The sequence below is a fragment of the Tachypleus tridentatus genome, chromosome 6 (genome assembly GCF_004210375.1).
Source record: "Tachypleus tridentatus isolate NWPU-2018 chromosome 6, ASM421037v1, whole genome shotgun sequence".
Taxonomy (NCBI): Eukaryota; Metazoa; Arthropoda; class Merostomata; order Xiphosura; family Limulidae; genus Tachypleus; species Tachypleus tridentatus.
The window spans coordinates 47632621-47650681 of NC_134830.1; the positions used below are offsets into that span (position 1 = coordinate 47632621).

An 18061-nucleotide genomic window follows, 5' to 3' on the forward strand; every position below is an offset into this window, starting at 1 on the left:
TAACAACACTGATAACACTTAAGATCACTCAACAACATTAACAACAGTTAAGATCACTTAACAACATTAACAACAGTTAAGATCACTTAACAACATGAACAACACTTAAGATCACTTAACAACAAGAACAACACTTAAGATCACTTAACAACATTAACAACACTTAAGATCACTTAACAACATTAACAACAGTTAAGTTCACTTAACAACATTAACAACAGTTAAGATCACTTAACAACATTAACAACAGTTAAGATCACTTAACAACATGAACAACACTTAAGATCACTTAACAACATGAACAACACTTAAGATCACTTAACATTAACAACGCTGATAACACTTAAGGACATTTAACAACACTCATAACACTTAACAATACTAATAATACTTAACAACACTGATAACACTTAACAACATTGTCTCTTCCTTTAAACAAAACCTGTTACATAAAACAGATGTAATATGTTAGACATAACATGATAGTGACAAGGTACGTTATAGATAACATGGTACTAAGTAGATATGCAGTGGAATGTTATAGATAACGCGATAGTAACTAGGTATGTAGTCGTACGTTATAAATAACATGATAGTAATTAGGTATGTAGTGGAATGTTATAGATAACATTATAGTAACTAGGTATGTAGTGAAATGTTATGAATAACATAATAGTAACCACCACTGGATTTGTAATGGTTACATACATCTTATTGTCACAGTATATATAATCTTGTTCATATCTTTACTTTTAATGTAATTAAGGCTAATGGAGATTTTAATAAAAAATAACTGTTTCGTTCAAAGCAAGGCTGCTCATTTTCACTAAGTGAGGTTTGATGGGGATCAAACTGGGATCTTAATGTTTAAGGTTAGCTGAGAGTCACCAGAGCAGGAAAGTTATATATTCAGGTAATATGTGTAGTCCTTCATCACCGGGATCCGTTTAACAAGTGGCTGATGTATAAAACTTAGCAATGGGAAAGATGAGTTATTATTTCTTAAAATTAGCATTTGACGAAATATATTTTACTTTGACATATCAAAACCAGTGAATGTTCATGTAATTTTTGTTCCTTGTAACATACACTATCTTGGCGTCTCTTTATGACATTATAATAGTTAAACATCAGTCTGGAAAGACAGTTGCCAAATACAGTTCATAGTTTTACTAACAAGTTAGAGGTTTATTTTTAAGCGGAAAAATATTTCTCAAACTTGTATGAAAAATACATACTATATATAATAAATACTGAAAATGTTTTGAACACAAATGCCTAATTAAATGTTTCGTGGCATGAACACAAATCTCGAGAACTGCTTCGTATAATTTTAAAACAGATTTACTTTACTATACTGGCTGTTACTGACATGTTTGGAATCGCTGTTTATTTTATTTAAATATAAGAGAAGAACATAAAACTTAAGTGGCACAGATTTCAGAAACGCAATTAGTAAAAACCAAATTTACTACAGTTTTTCCCCACATTCTTCTTAATTTCTTCATTGCGTCTAGGTAATTCGAGGGTCGCACCACACATGCTCGCCCTTTCAGCCTTGGGGGTATTTTAATGTGAGGGTCAATCCCACTATTCGTTGGTAAAAGAGTATCTTAAGAGTTGGTGGTGGGTGGTGATGACTAGCTTCCTTCCATCTAGTCTTACACTGCTAAATTAGGGACGGCTAGCGCAGATAGTCCTTGAGTAGCTTTGTGCGAAATTCAAAACAAAACACAAGCGTCTAGGAAACAGTGAAGTGAGAAATTACATTTCACATCTGTGTTTTGTCCGACTAATCAGGTATACGTTTCTAAACAGAACCAATCGGGCGCACTAGACGATGAAAGGCAAAAATATTGTTTGACGTGCTATGAAAAATTACAGTTTAAAGTTAGTTTAAATGCCAGAAAGTGGGAAACTTTACAAAACTAATAGACCTTACGTGTATTGTTACACCTGCTTACTGCCATATTTCACTAAAAATATAAACATAATTTTTTTATGAAGAACAAATAAGTCAAAAAGAGACTGCGATTTAACACTAGGTTCTATGTTATAGTTTAAACCTCGTGCTGTTCTATCCGCTTTAGATAAAAATTTCGCTGTTTTCACTCATGTAAGGCTCAATAAAATAGTATTTAAAGGGGCAAGAAAGTCTGGAAAATGTGTAAATGTCTTTCGTTAAACTAAGAGAAAAAACATTGTTAGAATAGGGTCGTATAACAAATATGTTAACTTCGAATTTTAATGACAGCAGTGACATCCAAGCAGATGCCTAACAAAGAAAGAAAGAGTGAAATAATAAAAATAAATAAATGAATCAAAAATAAAACAATAGAATACTTATATGAATATCTTGTGAATCATGAAAATGGAAAACATGAAAAAGCAAGCTATTTCTTAAAAGAAAACTATTAAATGAAACACTTAAAAGAAATCGCTTATTTATATAATTCAAAATAACACATTTGAATGAAACTTTTATATGTAGTAAATGTTTCTTTGATATTGTTGTAAGCTATATTTTTGTGGTATTTTCAAGTAAAATCTGCTGGTTTTCTGAGAATTATGACGAAGACAGATCTACAAATAACTATAGAGTCGTTCAGGAAACAAGGAACAAATAATTTAACTGACTTCCTAAAGCGTATGCGAAGTAATGACACTGGAAAAAGTTGAAAAACTGAAAGCAATGGTTATTATTTTAATATAAGTTTACAACTTTTACAGTGAGAAAAATATTTTTTTTAAACAGATACGAAATTCCAAATATTTTCAAGTAATAAGGTTTTAACAGTAAAAAAAAAATTATGTATTTAAATCAACTTTCAACAATCTTGGTATTGTGGAACCAAACTAGATCTATTAACGAAGCGACGTAAGGCCAACAATCTTAGTATTGTGGATCAGGCTAGGCCTATTAACAAAGTAACCTGAGACTAAGGTGGTAAGAAAAGTTATTTATGTAGAAACAAAAAGAAAAGCCATTGTAAATTCTAGCTTGCATAAAAAATAAATCTTTTTTACTAGGTTGTGCTTATTTTCCCACAGCTTTCTCTCTATCGCGATAGACCGTTGCCTATTTGTTTCTTTATTTTCGTGCAAAGCTACAAGAAAAGTGTACAGAGGAAGCAGTTAACACGATTTACCGCCAACTATTGGGTTACCTAACTAAAGTTGAATCCACTTTTACTGAACAACACCATATTGATACAAGTTTTGATGAATCTAACAGAACTCATTAAAATTACAAACTTGTTTCTATATACATTTGGTGTTATAACATGATAGCAGATGTAAACTTCATTTTAGTTTGTTTGTTTTGGAACTTCGCACAAAGCTACTCGAGGGCTATCTGTGTTAGCCGTCCGTAATTTAGCAGTGTAAGACTAGAGGGTAGGCAGCTAGTCATCACCACCCACCGCCAACTCTTGGGCTGCTCTTTTACCAACGAAAAGTGGGATTGACCGTCACATTATAACGCCCCCACGGCTGGGAGGGCGAGCATGTTTGGCGCGACTCGGGCGCGAACCCGCGACCCTCAGATTACGAAGCGCACGCCTTAACACGCTAGGCCATGCCAGGCCCCTTTATTTTAGATTACATGTGTTTATCTACTACCTTTAGTTGCTCTTTACTTACAAATATTTAGGTTAACCATCACATTATTAATACACCCTTAATACTTATAAATATATAATACATACTTCAAAATTGATACGTAATACACCCTTTAATAAACAAATTCATAATTCACCCTTTAACACATAAATACACAATAAGTCTTCTAACACACATAAATACATAATATACCCTTCGACAAAGACAATTTATTGCTTCAATACACATTCACTTAAATAAAAAGTAAAATCACGGAAGGAAAAGAAATCTCAAAGCTACTTACTAAGATCAATTCCAACTCGTGATAAGGTCTAATTCCAAACAGATATAAAAAAATTTATAAGATGAAAACAAAATTCATTAGATCAAAATAAATTAAATTCATCACGTCAAAATAAATTAAATTCATCACGTCAAAATAAATTAAATTCATCTATCACAAAAACAGCAAAACAAAATGTTTCAACACAAAATGGCCCGGCATGGCCAGGTGGGTTAAGGTGTTCGACTCTTAATCTGAGGGTCGTGGGTTCGAATCCCGGTGGTACCAAACATGTTCGCCCCTTCAGCCGTGGGGGCGTTATAACGTGAAGGTCAATTCCACTATTCGTTGGTAAAAGAGTGGTCCAAGATTTGGCAGTGGGTGGTGATTACTAGCTGCCTTCCCTCTAGTCTTACACTGCTAAATTAGGGACGGCTAGCGCAGATAGCCCTCGAATAGCTTTGTGCAAAATTAAAAAAAACAATCAACACTAAATAAAATTGACTACGAAAACAAACTTGAATTAATTGGAAAATAAATCAGATTTAAGTTTTAACCTTCATGTTTTATCTTCTAAGTTAGAAGAACTAAATAAGAGAATAACTAGAAGAATAAAATTGAAAAGAGTATACTGTTCTACACGTTAGTTGTATAATGTTAAATATATTATACATTTTTCAAGAAATTCAAGGAGCACGACGTTTTGAATGTCTTCCGCCTTTTGTCTTCAAGTCCTCAACGCTCGTGTTTATACAACAGGCAGTTGCCGTTCATTCAGCTTAGTTTCAGCAATACCAATACTCTACCTAATCAACCTGTCAAACAATACAGTAATGCTGCTCTTCTCAGTTTATGGATCCTTCACTGCTGAATGTGGTAATGCAAAACTAGTCTAACGCAGAAGTAGATGCATCGACTGGCAACACATCTACATCCTTGAGGTAGGACCAGGCCTGGATGTTTGGTGGTTTTGTAGGATGATAAATCTGATTAGCTCAAGCGTCAGTAGGAAAGGAAATATTCTCAAATGGATTCTCTGGAACGTTAGCTAGTTGAAGAAAAATAGACTGACTGTGGCTGAATGCTGACCATTACTAATTAATGTCTAGATTCAAGTTCAAAGGATGACAAAGTTTGTAACTGGTCGCAGTTGAGCGTGAAGGTAGAGAGAGGAGTCATAACACTTGGTTATGACCATGAACTAGGCTTAAAGAAGTCGAAAACGTTTTGATTTCTTAGTTTGTTTATTTTTTATTTCCGCGTTCTCTGTTGCTTCTGCTGGTCAACCGTGACACACATGTTAAACACTTGGGGCCAACCTCATTACCTATCCCATTATCTGGTTTTTGCAAATAGGGACAAGGAATGAGGGATGCTACTACTCTGTCCCTAATTAAAGTAGACGTTACTAGCCTCACCTTTGACCAGTATCCTCTGACAATGCTTCCATTATTTTTTCTTGAGGAATTTCTTCCATTTACAAATTGTGTAAAAGGTGCAGTTGGAATTACAAGGTTTGCTTGCAATAATTGTACTTTCCACCTTGTTTTATAACAAGTTAATCCTGCATATTCATGTTTAAAACTTCACCTTGTAATAAATCGACATTAAGAATATATTCAGTAAAACTATTTGCTTGTCAAATTACATGACCTAAAATATTATAGCCAAATAAAACATTGGCCGCATTAATCCACATATTTGTTATGATATTCGTAAAGTTTGTATACTTCTGACGTTTTATTTAGTTATCAATATTTTAACTTAAAACTAAAAATATTTCTTGCACTATACTTATGAGAAACACCAGACAAAACTATGCCCTTTAAAAAGCTCCAAATAAACTAGTATTTCGTCTTTCAGAAGCACCTGAAAAATGTCTCAATGTTAACACTAACAAATTATCATAGTTTAATGAAAACTGTGGTATACTGTATCTATATAGATTATGTGCTTGCGTTTGTCTGTTTCTCTCTTCGGAATTTTTCTCGCAAATTTGTCGAACAAAGGCTATAAATATCATATCGTTAGAAAATGCTTTGTCCAAAGATCACGGATTACATATTGGCTTTTCCATTCAGATAGACCTTACTTGCATTTTGATTGGTCACATTTTTAATACAAATATGCTACAAGATTGTTATTGTTATTGTAGGTTATTGTTGTCAACACCTGAAAACTGGCTTTTCCTTTGCAAAGTATTTCGCACAAACAACACTAAACCTGTGTGTAATTTTATTAAAAATAAACATTACACTAAACAAAATTACTATCGGTTGTTTCAACTTATTTAGTTTTAAAATACGCATTACGCATGCTTAGTTCATTCAAAACATTATGCTTAGCACTTTGTGGACATGCATTAAATGTTTCTGCATATTCAGCTACGTCTGTCTTCATTATAACTTTACATTCACTCTACTTTGTAATTTGGCCCGGCATGACCAAGCGCGTTAAGGTGTGCCACTCATAATCCCAGGGTCGCGGGTTCGCGACCGCGTCGCGCCAAACATGCTCCCCCTCCCAGCCGTGGGGGCGTTATAATGTGACGGTCAATCCCACTATTCGTTAGTAAAAGAGTAGCCCAAGAGTTGGCGGTAAGTGGTGATGACTAGCTGCCTTTCCTCTAGTCTTATACTACTAAATTAGGGACGGCTCGGTGCAGTGGGCTAACAACCTCCTCATTTAAAAAAAACCTGTTGAAGAATCCGCAAGTGATTGCGACCCTATGTTTCTTGATGGAATCGAGTGGTGAATGAATGAATGAATGAACTTTGCAATGATTTATATTAACTTCATTCTATAAACTCCTATAAACAACGTTTAGCCTCTTGTTATTATTTACTACGAGTATTATTCCTCGTTTTTTTTTAGTTTCTTTTTTTCAACTCATAAAAGTCTCATATAGTGAACTCTCAGAACTGGTTAGTATTTTCTACACCATTATAAATACCATTACTAGACTCTGTTGTTTATTTTACTTGTAGTTTTTGTTAAAAAGAAAAGTACGTGAAACTGACAAAAAAAAAAGAAAATTCAAGTACAGGACATGAAAACTACCGCAGTAGGATCAACGGTCAGGATATGTAGGTTATTGTCACCCATTCTCTATCTTCGACTGTTTGCCAGTAGGATTGAGGGTCAGGATATGTAGGTTATTGTCACCCATTCTCTATCTTCGACTGTTTGCCAGTAGGATTGAGTGTCAGGATATGTAGGTTATTGTCACCCATTCTCTATCTTCGACTGTTTGCCAGTAGGATTGAGGGTCAGGATATGTAGGTTATTGTCACCCATTCTCTATCTCTGACTGTTTGCCAGTAGAATCAAGGGTCATATGTAAGTTACTGTTATCCTTTCCCTAACTCTGACTATTTTCTGGTAGAATTAAAGGTCAGGATATGTAGCTGATTGTCAAACATTCTTTGACTGAACTGATTCCAATTTTGAAACTGTGAATATTTTTTATTTATTTTAAGAACGCGTTTTATTATTTTCCTCATAGCGTCATATTATTAATCAAGAACATTAGCACTCTCCTAGTTTAAGTTGCATGGTGGTTGACCTATTTGAAACCTAATAAAGACAACATTATTATATATAGTAGTTGAAGGGCAGAATGGATAAGTAACTTATATCAAAGAATTAGGTTACAAAACAAAAATAAATTAGAAGTGATGTTTTTCCTGCAGTGATTCACAAGTCATTTGAATGTAAGAAATCTCTGTAACTAATCTTGTACAGCACCAGACATGCTGTTGAATAAAGTATTCAGTTTTATTTCTAGCTGTATCTTTGATAAACAGTCTACGATTCTATTTTCAGGTGAAAATTCAAACTTTCAAACGACCCATTATTCCTAGCCCCAACACAGATATCTGAAGATAATCTTTCTAGTCTCAACATACAGATATCTCAACCTAATATTCATAATCCTAATATACAAATACTTCAATCTAATATTTCTAGCTTCAACATACAGATATCTTAACATTATATTCTAATCTGAACATAATGTTCCTAGCTTCAACATATGAAAATCTTAACATATTATTCATTGCCTCAACACTCAAGTAACCATCACGGTATTTCTGGCCTCAACATAAAGATAACTCAGCATAGATTTCCTAGTCTCAACATACACATATCTCAACATATCCTGAACAATCAGGTAGCTCAATCTATCATTGTAAATCTCAACGTTCAGATAACTCAGCCTTTCTCTTCATCGTGTCTCAAAGAAAGGGAAAACACCTTGATCGTGGAAAGATTGCAACAGAAGATATGTTAAATAACTGGAACTGGTTCGTGCAATGAATGGTCAAGCACTGAATATCTTGTGACGTCCTAAAACAGTCACATAAGATGTTTTAGGAGCAAAATTAAATGTATAAAGAAGTAAGATAATTGTCAAAAAATAACTGTTATAGTAGAGATAGTCAACTACTGTTAAAATGTTTTATAGCAATGAGACCATATCAAGGTTATTAAACGCACAAGAATTTAACAGTAATACAAAACTGGTAAACTTACATTAATGCCACATTAATGTAAAACTGGTAAATTTCTAAGAATGTAACAGAAACTTAACTATGGTAAACCTACAAAAGAGTAACTAGCTCTAAAATGGTAAACCTTCATTACTGTATCGAAAAACAAATTTTATGTGAAACGTCTAGTTTTCGTATTTGTCAAAGTTTAGCTGACGTTAAACCATTCAGTGATATAAAACATGTTTCACTTTAAAGTACCCGAGAAAAATATACTATATCTAAATTTACGTGAGGTTTGATACTAAATATTACATTGTTTGTATTTATATTTTTATGATTAACTCTAGCCCATTCAATCTACCTGGTAATGAATGTAGCTAATGAAATACTATTTTAATTTTACATTTGAGGTATATTTTCCGTCATTGAGTGTGAGAATATCAAGTCTCGGAACGTTTGATCAGTTTAGAAGATTGCGGTTAGTCTAAGTCCATATAATAACTTAAAATAATACCGATAATAAAGTTAAAATAATAAAATTAATAATTAAAAAATACTCTTAGAGATAATAACATGAAAGTGATAAAATAAATATATGTAAACACTTATCATAACTCAGATGAACGTTTAAAGCGAACTGATAATTTGCAGGATAGCAGTTTGATAAAACTAATATTATATATATAAAATAAGGGATAAGTAAAAGTAAAGAATTTATTTTATGGAGTTGGACAGTAACAAACCGCAAGGCGTTAGATCTCATAATAAAACAAGTGAAGTCGTTTTTAACAGAAACTTGAACGAAGACTACTCGTGAAAGTAATTATTTTGTTTATTTATAGTGTAATTTTAAAATATAAATTGTTCTCTAATTAATAGATATGAGGATATTTAAAATCTAACAAAAAACTTAACATGTTGGTCTGACAAGGGGAGAGTTTGTACGCCAAATCCACATATGTTCAAGGATTGCAGTGCCATCTATCAATTTAAAACTGTACAAATAATAAGTTTTTTGTTAATGAAATACATATAATTGACGAAAAATAAGATAGATAAATCTCTATTTATCTACGTATTCCTTTTTATCAAGTACATAACTACACAATGAGCTGTACGTGTTACTAAAACTTTTAGGATAAATGTCTCGCTTTTATTTAGAAGAAATTAGAAAAGTTCGTTGACTCCCCACTGACAGACGAGAAGATACGTTCTGGAGACATCTTGGTGGAAACATAAACACCAAAACACACCAAACTACCCCTGACTTAAAAGTCAATGGGAAATGTAACTACTGACGCTACTCCCCATGCTACTTTGAATTCCTTATGAGGGGATTTAGAGGGATTTGGAAAGCATCCCCGAAACGGAGGTTCTCGCTGGGTTCATCAAAGTATCGTATCTCTCTACTTGTAAAGATGGAATGGTGCTACGTACCAATCATCTAAGTTTTACGTTTAACATATCAATATCCCTGCCTCTATCAAGTTAGGATATCAACATTTTAAAATAGAGCAATACATTTCTAATCTTACAAATATTTCCTGTAGTTGCGATTTGGACTAAAGATAACGACGTCTACGAGTGTCAGCTGGACTTTCACTGTGTTAACTGTAATGGTTTCCGTTTCTCTTACTTTCGTTCTTGTCCTGAGTGGGTGAAGAAGAAAGAGGTACAGCATTGAAAACTGTCAATAACATTTCGCACCTCTATACTCTCTTAATTAATATTATAGTATCTTCATCTACACTCACTAATTAACATCACAGTAAGTTTATCTACACTCACTAATTAATATCACAGTAAGTTTATCTACACTCACTAATTAATATCACAGTAAGTTTATCTACACTCACTAAATATTATCACAGTAAGTTCCTCTACATTCGCCAATTAATATCACAGTATGTTCCTCTATATTCACCAACTAATATCACTGTATGTTCATCTACACTTACAAATTAATATTATATTAAGTTCCTCTACACTCACCAATTAATATCACAGTATTTTCTTCAACATTCACCAATTAATATCAAAGTATGTTCCTCTACACTAACCAATCAATGTTACACTATATTCACCAATTAATATTTCAGTATGATCCTCTATACTCACAAATTAATATCACTATACTCACAAATTAATATCACAGTATATTCCTCACATTCACTAATTAATATCACATAGTATGTTCCTCTACACTCATGAATTAATATGACAATACGTTCCTCTACACTCACTCTACACTCATTAATATCACAGTACACCCTTCTACTCTTAGCAATCAATACCACAGTATTTTACTCTACACACACTAATCAATATCACAGTATGTTTCTCTTCATTCAGTCATTAATATCACACTTAGATCCTCTATACTCACTAATTAATATCACAGTAAGTTTTTCTACATTTACCAACTAATATCACAGTATGTTCCTCTACATTCACTAATTAATATCACGCTATGTTCCTCTACATTCACCAAATAATATCACAGTACGTTTGTTTACACTCACCAATTGATATCACAGTATATTTTCTACATTCACCAATTAATATAAGAGTATGTTTCTCTACATTCACCAAGTAATATCAGTGTATGTTCCTCTACACTCACCAATTAATATTACAATAAGTTTTTATACACTCATTAATTAATATCACAGTATATTTCTTAAACTTCATCAGTCAATATCACAGTATGTTCCTATACACTAACCAATCAATGTTACAATATGTTCCACTACATTCACCAATTAATATTACAGAATGTTCTCTATACTCATCAATTAATATCACAGTATTTTACTCTATACTCGCCAATCAATATCCCAGTATGTTACTCTATATTCATCAATTAATATCACAGATTGTTCTACAACGCTCACCAACTAATATCACAGTGTATCCTTCTACACTTATCAATTAATACCAAAGTATGTTACTCTACACTCACCAATCGATATCACAGTATGTTCCTTTACATTCAATAATTAAAATCACAGTATGATCATTTACGTACACCAACAAATATCACAGTATGACCCTTTACATTTACCAATTAACATCACAATATGTTCGTTTATATTCACCAATCAATAACACAGTATGTTCCTTTACACTCAATAATTAATATCACAGTATGTTTTTTTACATTCACCAATTAACATCACAGCTTATTTGTTTATATTCACCAATTAATATCACAGTATGTTCATTTACATTCATCATTTAATATCACAATATGTTCCTCTACACTCAACAATTAATATCATAGTATGTTTTTAATCAATTAATATTACAGTATGTTCCTCTTCTCTCACCAATTAATATCACAGTAAGTTACTCTAGATTAACCAGTTAATATTACAGTATGTTCCACTACACTCACTTATCAATATCACAGTAAGTTTCTATTCACTAACTAATTAATATCACAGTAAGTTTCTATTCACTAACTAATTAATATCACAATATGTTCCTCTACACTCACAAATTAATATTACAGTATGCTCCTCTACTCTGACCAATTATTATCACAGTATATTCCTCTGCATTCACCAATTAATATCACAGTATGTTCTTTTGTCTTCACCAATAATAATATCGCAATATGTTTGCATACACTCACCAATTAATATCACTATATGTTTCTCTACATTCACTAATTAATACCACAGTACGTTTGTCTACACTCACACATTGATATCATAGTATGTTTTCTACATTCACCCATTAATATCAGACCATGTTCCTCTACATTCACCAGCTTATATCAGTGTATGTTCCTCTGCACTCACCTATTAATTAACACAGTATAATCCTTTACATTCACTAATAAATACCACAGTATGTTCATTTACATTCACCAATTAATATCACATTATTTTCCTCTACATTCATCAATTACTATCACAATATGTTACTCTACACTCAACAATTAATATTACAGTATGTTCCTCTTTACACACCAATTAATATTACAGTAAGTTCGTCTAGACTCACCAATTAATATCACAATAGATTCCTCCACACGCAACAATTAATATCACAATAGTTCCTCTACACGCAACAATTAATATCACAATATGTTGCTCTACACTCACCAATTAATATCACAGTTTATTCTTCTACATTGACCAATTAATATCACAGTACGTTCTTTTATAGTCATTAATTAATATCACAGTATATTCCTCTATATTTACCAGTTAATATCACAGTATTTTACTCTATACTCACCAGTTAATATCACAATATGTTCCTGTCGTTATACATTAGTGCAGGTATCTTTTGTTTCTGTTACATTGTTATACATACAGTGACGCTCTCCTTTATTTCTGGTACATTGTTAAATGTGCAGTCATGGTACTCTTCACTTGTGGTATCTTGTTGTACATACAGTGGTGATTCAAGTTACAGTAGATAAAAACCCCAGTAATTACATGTTTTTCTAATAGAAAAACGACATAATGAGTTTCAACATCTGTTTATAATCACCAGTTCTTCCATTTACTTCCGAAGTTTATTTCCGGTTTTTCATCCCATAATGGTATGAGTTAATGAGCTCTCCGATTACCACAATGTTATTGGATCGAACTTCAACACGTCTGAGTTTGCGCGTATTTCTCAAATTCTTCAAGTCTTTCAGAAGGCTAGTAGCATTCCTATTGGTAGAATAGTTATGTAATCCTCTCTGAAAGTGGACTCTCTTTTACTCTACAGTTTACCATCAAAGTATCTTTCCTCCTAGACGTTTCCCTTTATGTTTTACTTAAAAACAAGAGTTTCCAAGTCCAATGATCACCGATATTTATATTAAAAAATTAACAGTTAACATTTTACTCAGCTAGTCAGCGAAATCTACAATGGCTGATCTCACTTGTGATGAAAACTGTACATCTGGGAACTTTAGCGAAGACCCACATGAAAATGTTTTTATTTTGCCTTGGTGGCAGCAAACACTTTGGAGCCTGGTGTTCGGAGGCATGGTTCTAGTAGCCATGGGGGGCAACATGATAGTCATCTGGATTGTTCTGGCCCACAAAAAGATGAGAACAGTCACTAACTATTTTCTAGTGAACCTGAGTCTAGCAGATACTATGGTGTCCACACTAAATGTTATTTTTAACTTCATTTACATGCTGAACAGCGACTGGCCCTTTGGTAGAGCTTTCTGTAAAATTTCCAACTTCATTGCTATTGTTTCTGTGTCTGCCAGCGTGTTCACTCTTATGGCTATATCAATTGATAGGCAAGTGTTCTACTAATATTATACTTTCCAATATCTTAAGTTGTTAAGTAAAATTTGTGTCACTATTATATTTACTTCTAACTAAAAATACACTGTTCATATAATGTGTGTTTACTACAACTTTTGTCACTATTGTATTTACTACTACCTGAAAAGACACTGTCAATATAGTGTGCGTTCAGTATAACTTGTGTCAATATTGTATTTACTACACGCTAAAAATACACAGTGGTTATATTGTGTTTTCAGCACAAGTTAAGTCACTATTTGTTTACTTCAGGCTAAAATACACTGTCCATATAGTGTGCGTTCAGAAGAACTTTTGTCACTATTTTATTTACTTCTAGCTAAAAAGACATTGTCCATATAAAGTACGACTTCTGTCACTATTGTATTTACTTCAATCTAAAAAAGACACTCTCCATACAGTGTGCGTTAACTAAAACTTGTGTCGCTATTGTATTTACTTCTAGCTAAAATGACACTTTCTTTATTGTGTGTGTTCAGTAAATTTTTGTCACTATTGTATTTACTTCATTCCACAAAGATACTGACCATATAGAGTGTGTTCAGTACAACTTGTGTCAAAATTTTATTTACATCTAGCTAAAAATATACTGTACATATAGTGTGTGTTCAGTACAACTTGTTTCACAGTTGTATTTACTTCATTCTGAAGAGACACTATGCATATTTTGTGTGTTCAGTATAATTTGTGTCACTATTGTATTTGCTTCTATGTATAAAGACATTATCCATACACTGTGTTTTGTATTAGTCTTGTGTCAATATTAAATTTATTTCTAGCTAAAATGACACTGTCCCTAGTGTTTATTCAGTATAACTTGTGTCATTATTGTATTCACTTGAGGCTAAAAAGACACTGTCCATATAGTGTATATTCAGTAAAATGTGTGTCACTATTTTATATACTTCAGGCTAAAAGAACACTGGCCATTTAGTGTGTGTTCAGTACAACTTGTGCCACTATTGTATTTACTTATATCTAAGAACACCCTGTCGAATTACTGTGTTCAATACAACTTGTATCACTATTGTATTGCTTCAGGCTAAAATGACACTGTACTTATGTTGTGTGTTCAATACAAGTTGTATCACTTTTTTATTTACTTGTAGCTAAAAAGACACTGTCCATATAGTGTGTGTTCAGCACAACTTGTTTTGATTATTGTATTTACTTCTAGCTAAAAAGACACTATCCGTATAGTGTATTCGGTACAATTTATGTCACAATTGTGTTTACTTCGAGATAAGAAGAAAGATAGAGTTTTTTCATAGAAATAATACATCTTGCTTTCTAATAATGATAACTGATAGAGTTGTTTGACAGAAAGAATCCATCTAGTTTTCTAACAATAATAATTTATAGAGTTGTTTGATAGAAAAAATCCATCTAGTTTTCTAACGATAATAATTTATAGAGTTGTTTGACAGAAAGAATCCATCTAGTTTTCTGACAATAATAATTGGTAGAGTTTGTGAGAGAAAGAATCCATCTAGATTTTTGAAAATAATGAACGATGGAGTTGTTTGATATGAAAAATCCATGTTGTTTATTAACAACAGTATATGCTAGATTTGTTTTCCAAGAAGAATCCATCTTGTTTCGTGATAAGAATAAGTGATAGATTTATTTGATAATAGGAATCCAGTTATTTCAAAACAACAGTATTAGATAGAGATGTTTGATAGGAAGAATCCATCTGCTTTTATGACAAAAATACTTGATAGAATAAAATGTTGTAGTTTTATCACAATAATAACTGATAGAGATGTTTGAAACAAAGAATACATCTAGTTTTGTGAGAATAATAATTGATAAAGTTCTTTGATAACAAGAATACATCTAGTTTTCCGAAAATAGTATTTGATAGATATATTTGATGAGAATAATCCATTTAGTTTTGTGACAACATTAATTGATAGAGATGTTTGATAGGAAAAATCCAGAAATATGTAAAAACGGCTCGTTTTGGTTGAGAAATTTTTTTACGAAGAGAAGCGAACAACATTTCAACCTTCTTCGGTCATTGTCAGGTTCACAAAGAAAGAAAGAGGTAACTGACCGGAAGTTGACCACATGTTTGAAAGAGGTTGTTTAACTGAGTGTCGGAATGTAGAGGACGTGTTTAGATGTTTGAATATATAATTTTATTTATTTTATTATATTAATATAGGTATAGAGGCGTTCCTTTGTATTGGTTTATTTTGGGTTTAAGTTATTGTGTAAGTAAGGCTTCTTTAATTTTGCGTTTGTTTATGTTTGTTTCTTTATTTAGTTTGAGTGTTTTCTATGGTTATGTTGTGTTTATTTGACTTGCAGTGTTCGAAAACGTGTGAAGGTGACTTTTTATGTTCTTTGAATCTGGTTTCCATTTTTCTACTTGTTTCTCCAATATAGAAGTCGTGACAGTTATCACATTGTATTTTATAAATAATGTTGGTGTGGTGTTTGTCAGTGTAGTTTTTACATAGTATAGACCTCAGTTTTGTGCCTGATTTTGAATAAATTTGGTATTAATTGGAATGCCATATTTTGTTACTAGTTTTTGCCAAGTGTTGGTTATTTTTCTGCTGATGTCGGGAATATATGGTATGCAGCAGTATATGGTTTCGTGATTTTTTTATTCGTGAGATATATTTACTTTGGTTGGTTGATTTTGCTTTCTGTCATATAATGTTTTCATATAATGTTTTCTATGGTTTGTGGAGGAAACTTATTGATCTTGATGAAGTATTGTTTTATTTTTTCTAATTCATCGTTAATTTTATCTGGTGAGCATAGTTTTATGGCTGTGTTTATTTGGTTTCTTAGTATGTTGAGTTTTTGTTTTGTTTCATATGCTGAGTCCCAAGGAATGTATAGTCCAGTATGGGTTATTTTTCAGTGGATTCCTGTTTTAAATTGCGTATCGGTTCTTGTAATTTTGAGGTTAAGAAATGATATTTGACTGCTTTCTTCTTGTTCACATGTGAAGTTGATGTTGGGATGCATAGCGTAAATGTGATTGAAAAAATTAAGTGTGTGTTCTGTAGATTTGAATCCCGCAACCATGTCATCTACATATCTGTACCAGTATAGTGGTAGATGTAATGCTGTGTTAATTACTTGTATTTCAACTTGTGTCATAAAAATATTGGCTAGAACTGGTGATACTGCGTTGCCCATGCTTAAGCCATTTGTTTGTATATAGTTGTGGTTGTTGAACATGAAGTTTGTCTTCATCGTGGTGAATTCTATGAGGGTTGCTTATTGGTTACTGGGAATTTCTATAGATGAGTTAGGGTCTCAGATATAGAGTTCTGAGTCTATCTTGCAGGCTTCAGCGGTTGTAACTTCTGTAAAGAAAGATATAACATCGAAACTGGCCATTAAGGCTTTATGATTAAGTTGATTAAGATTAGACATGAAATTAAAAGAGTCTTTGATGAATGAGCTGGCTGATGTTACATATTTGTAGGATGCCCATGCTATGTATTTACCAAGATTGTAATTAAACGATTCATATGTGGTCATTATTGGTCGTAATGGACAATCTGGTTTATGAGGTTTGGAGACGCCGTATATTTGTGGTGTGCGTGAGTCGGTTTTGCGTAGGTAGGAATAAAGTGTTTGTGAAATTGTGTTGGCTTTTTCATTTTTAGTAGTAATTTGTTTAGTTGCGTTTCGTGTGTCTTTGTCAGATTTGTGTGTATTGGTTTAAATTTTTAGTGTCTGATAGGATGTTATTCATATTTTGGGTGTATTCATTCGTGTTCATTATGATTATAGCGTTTCCTTTATCTACGTTTAGAATTTTTATGTTTTGTCTTGTTTTAGGTTTTTAATGGAATTAATGTCTCTTTTTGAAAGATTGTTTTTTAGCTTTCTGTTTTGTGAAATTATGGTGATTGTTTTGTGGGAAAATTCTTTGAAAAAATCGTTTAAGATGTTGTTTTTAGGTGTTTCTGAAAAATATAAATTTGTAATTTTACCTGGGAAGTTTGGCTGTTGGATGTCAATAACATTGTCTAAGTTGTCTTCTTTCTGTTGGTTGTTTTCGGTTGTTTTCTTGTTTTGATTTCTGTGGAAAGTATTGCAAGTCTCCTGGCTAGATCTTCTAAACATGTTTTGATTTCTAAGGTTGGAATGTACCTAGGTGCTTTTGCGAATTTGAGTCCTTTGTTAAGTAGATGTATCTCGTCTGTGTTTAATTGTTGGTCGGATCTGCTAATCATGAGGTTAGTCAATGGTTGTGAACCTGACGATGACCGAAAGAAGGTCGAAACGTTGTTCGTTTCTCTACGTAAAAAAATATTATCAACCCAAACGAGCCGTTTTTACATATATATATTTTTCTCTACAAGTGGGTTTTCTCGACATCACTGGAAAAATCCATCTTCGTTTCTCACAATAATAATAGA

The 18061-nt window shown here is 32.5% G+C and overlaps 2 protein-coding genes across 4 annotated transcripts in view; one reads left to right on the plus strand and one right to left on the minus strand.

Annotated features, from left to right (window-relative positions):
* Positions 1-12773, minus strand: part of LOC143252418 (stearoyl-CoA desaturase 5-like) — a 32361-nt gene extending 19588 nt beyond the window's left edge. For all 3 annotated transcript variants that reach the window (XM_076504499.1, XM_076504496.1, XM_076504497.1), the window contains exons 1-2: positions 12625-12773; positions 9912-10025 (exon numbers count right to left, since the gene is read on the minus strand). The gene's annotated coding sequence lies outside the window, so the exon portion shown is untranslated. The remainder of the gene's footprint in view (positions 1-9911; positions 10026-12624) is intronic.
* Positions 12774-12964: 191 nt separating this feature from the next.
* LOC143252416 (tachykinin-like peptides receptor 99D) overlaps positions 12965-18061 on the plus strand; it is a 40825-nt gene continuing 35728 nt past the window's right edge. The window contains exon 1 of the mRNA XM_076504495.1: positions 12965-13636. Coding sequence (XP_076360610.1) covers positions 13251-13636 — 386 coding nt within the window. The 5' untranslated portion in view covers positions 12965-13250. The remainder of the gene's footprint in view (positions 13637-18061) is intronic.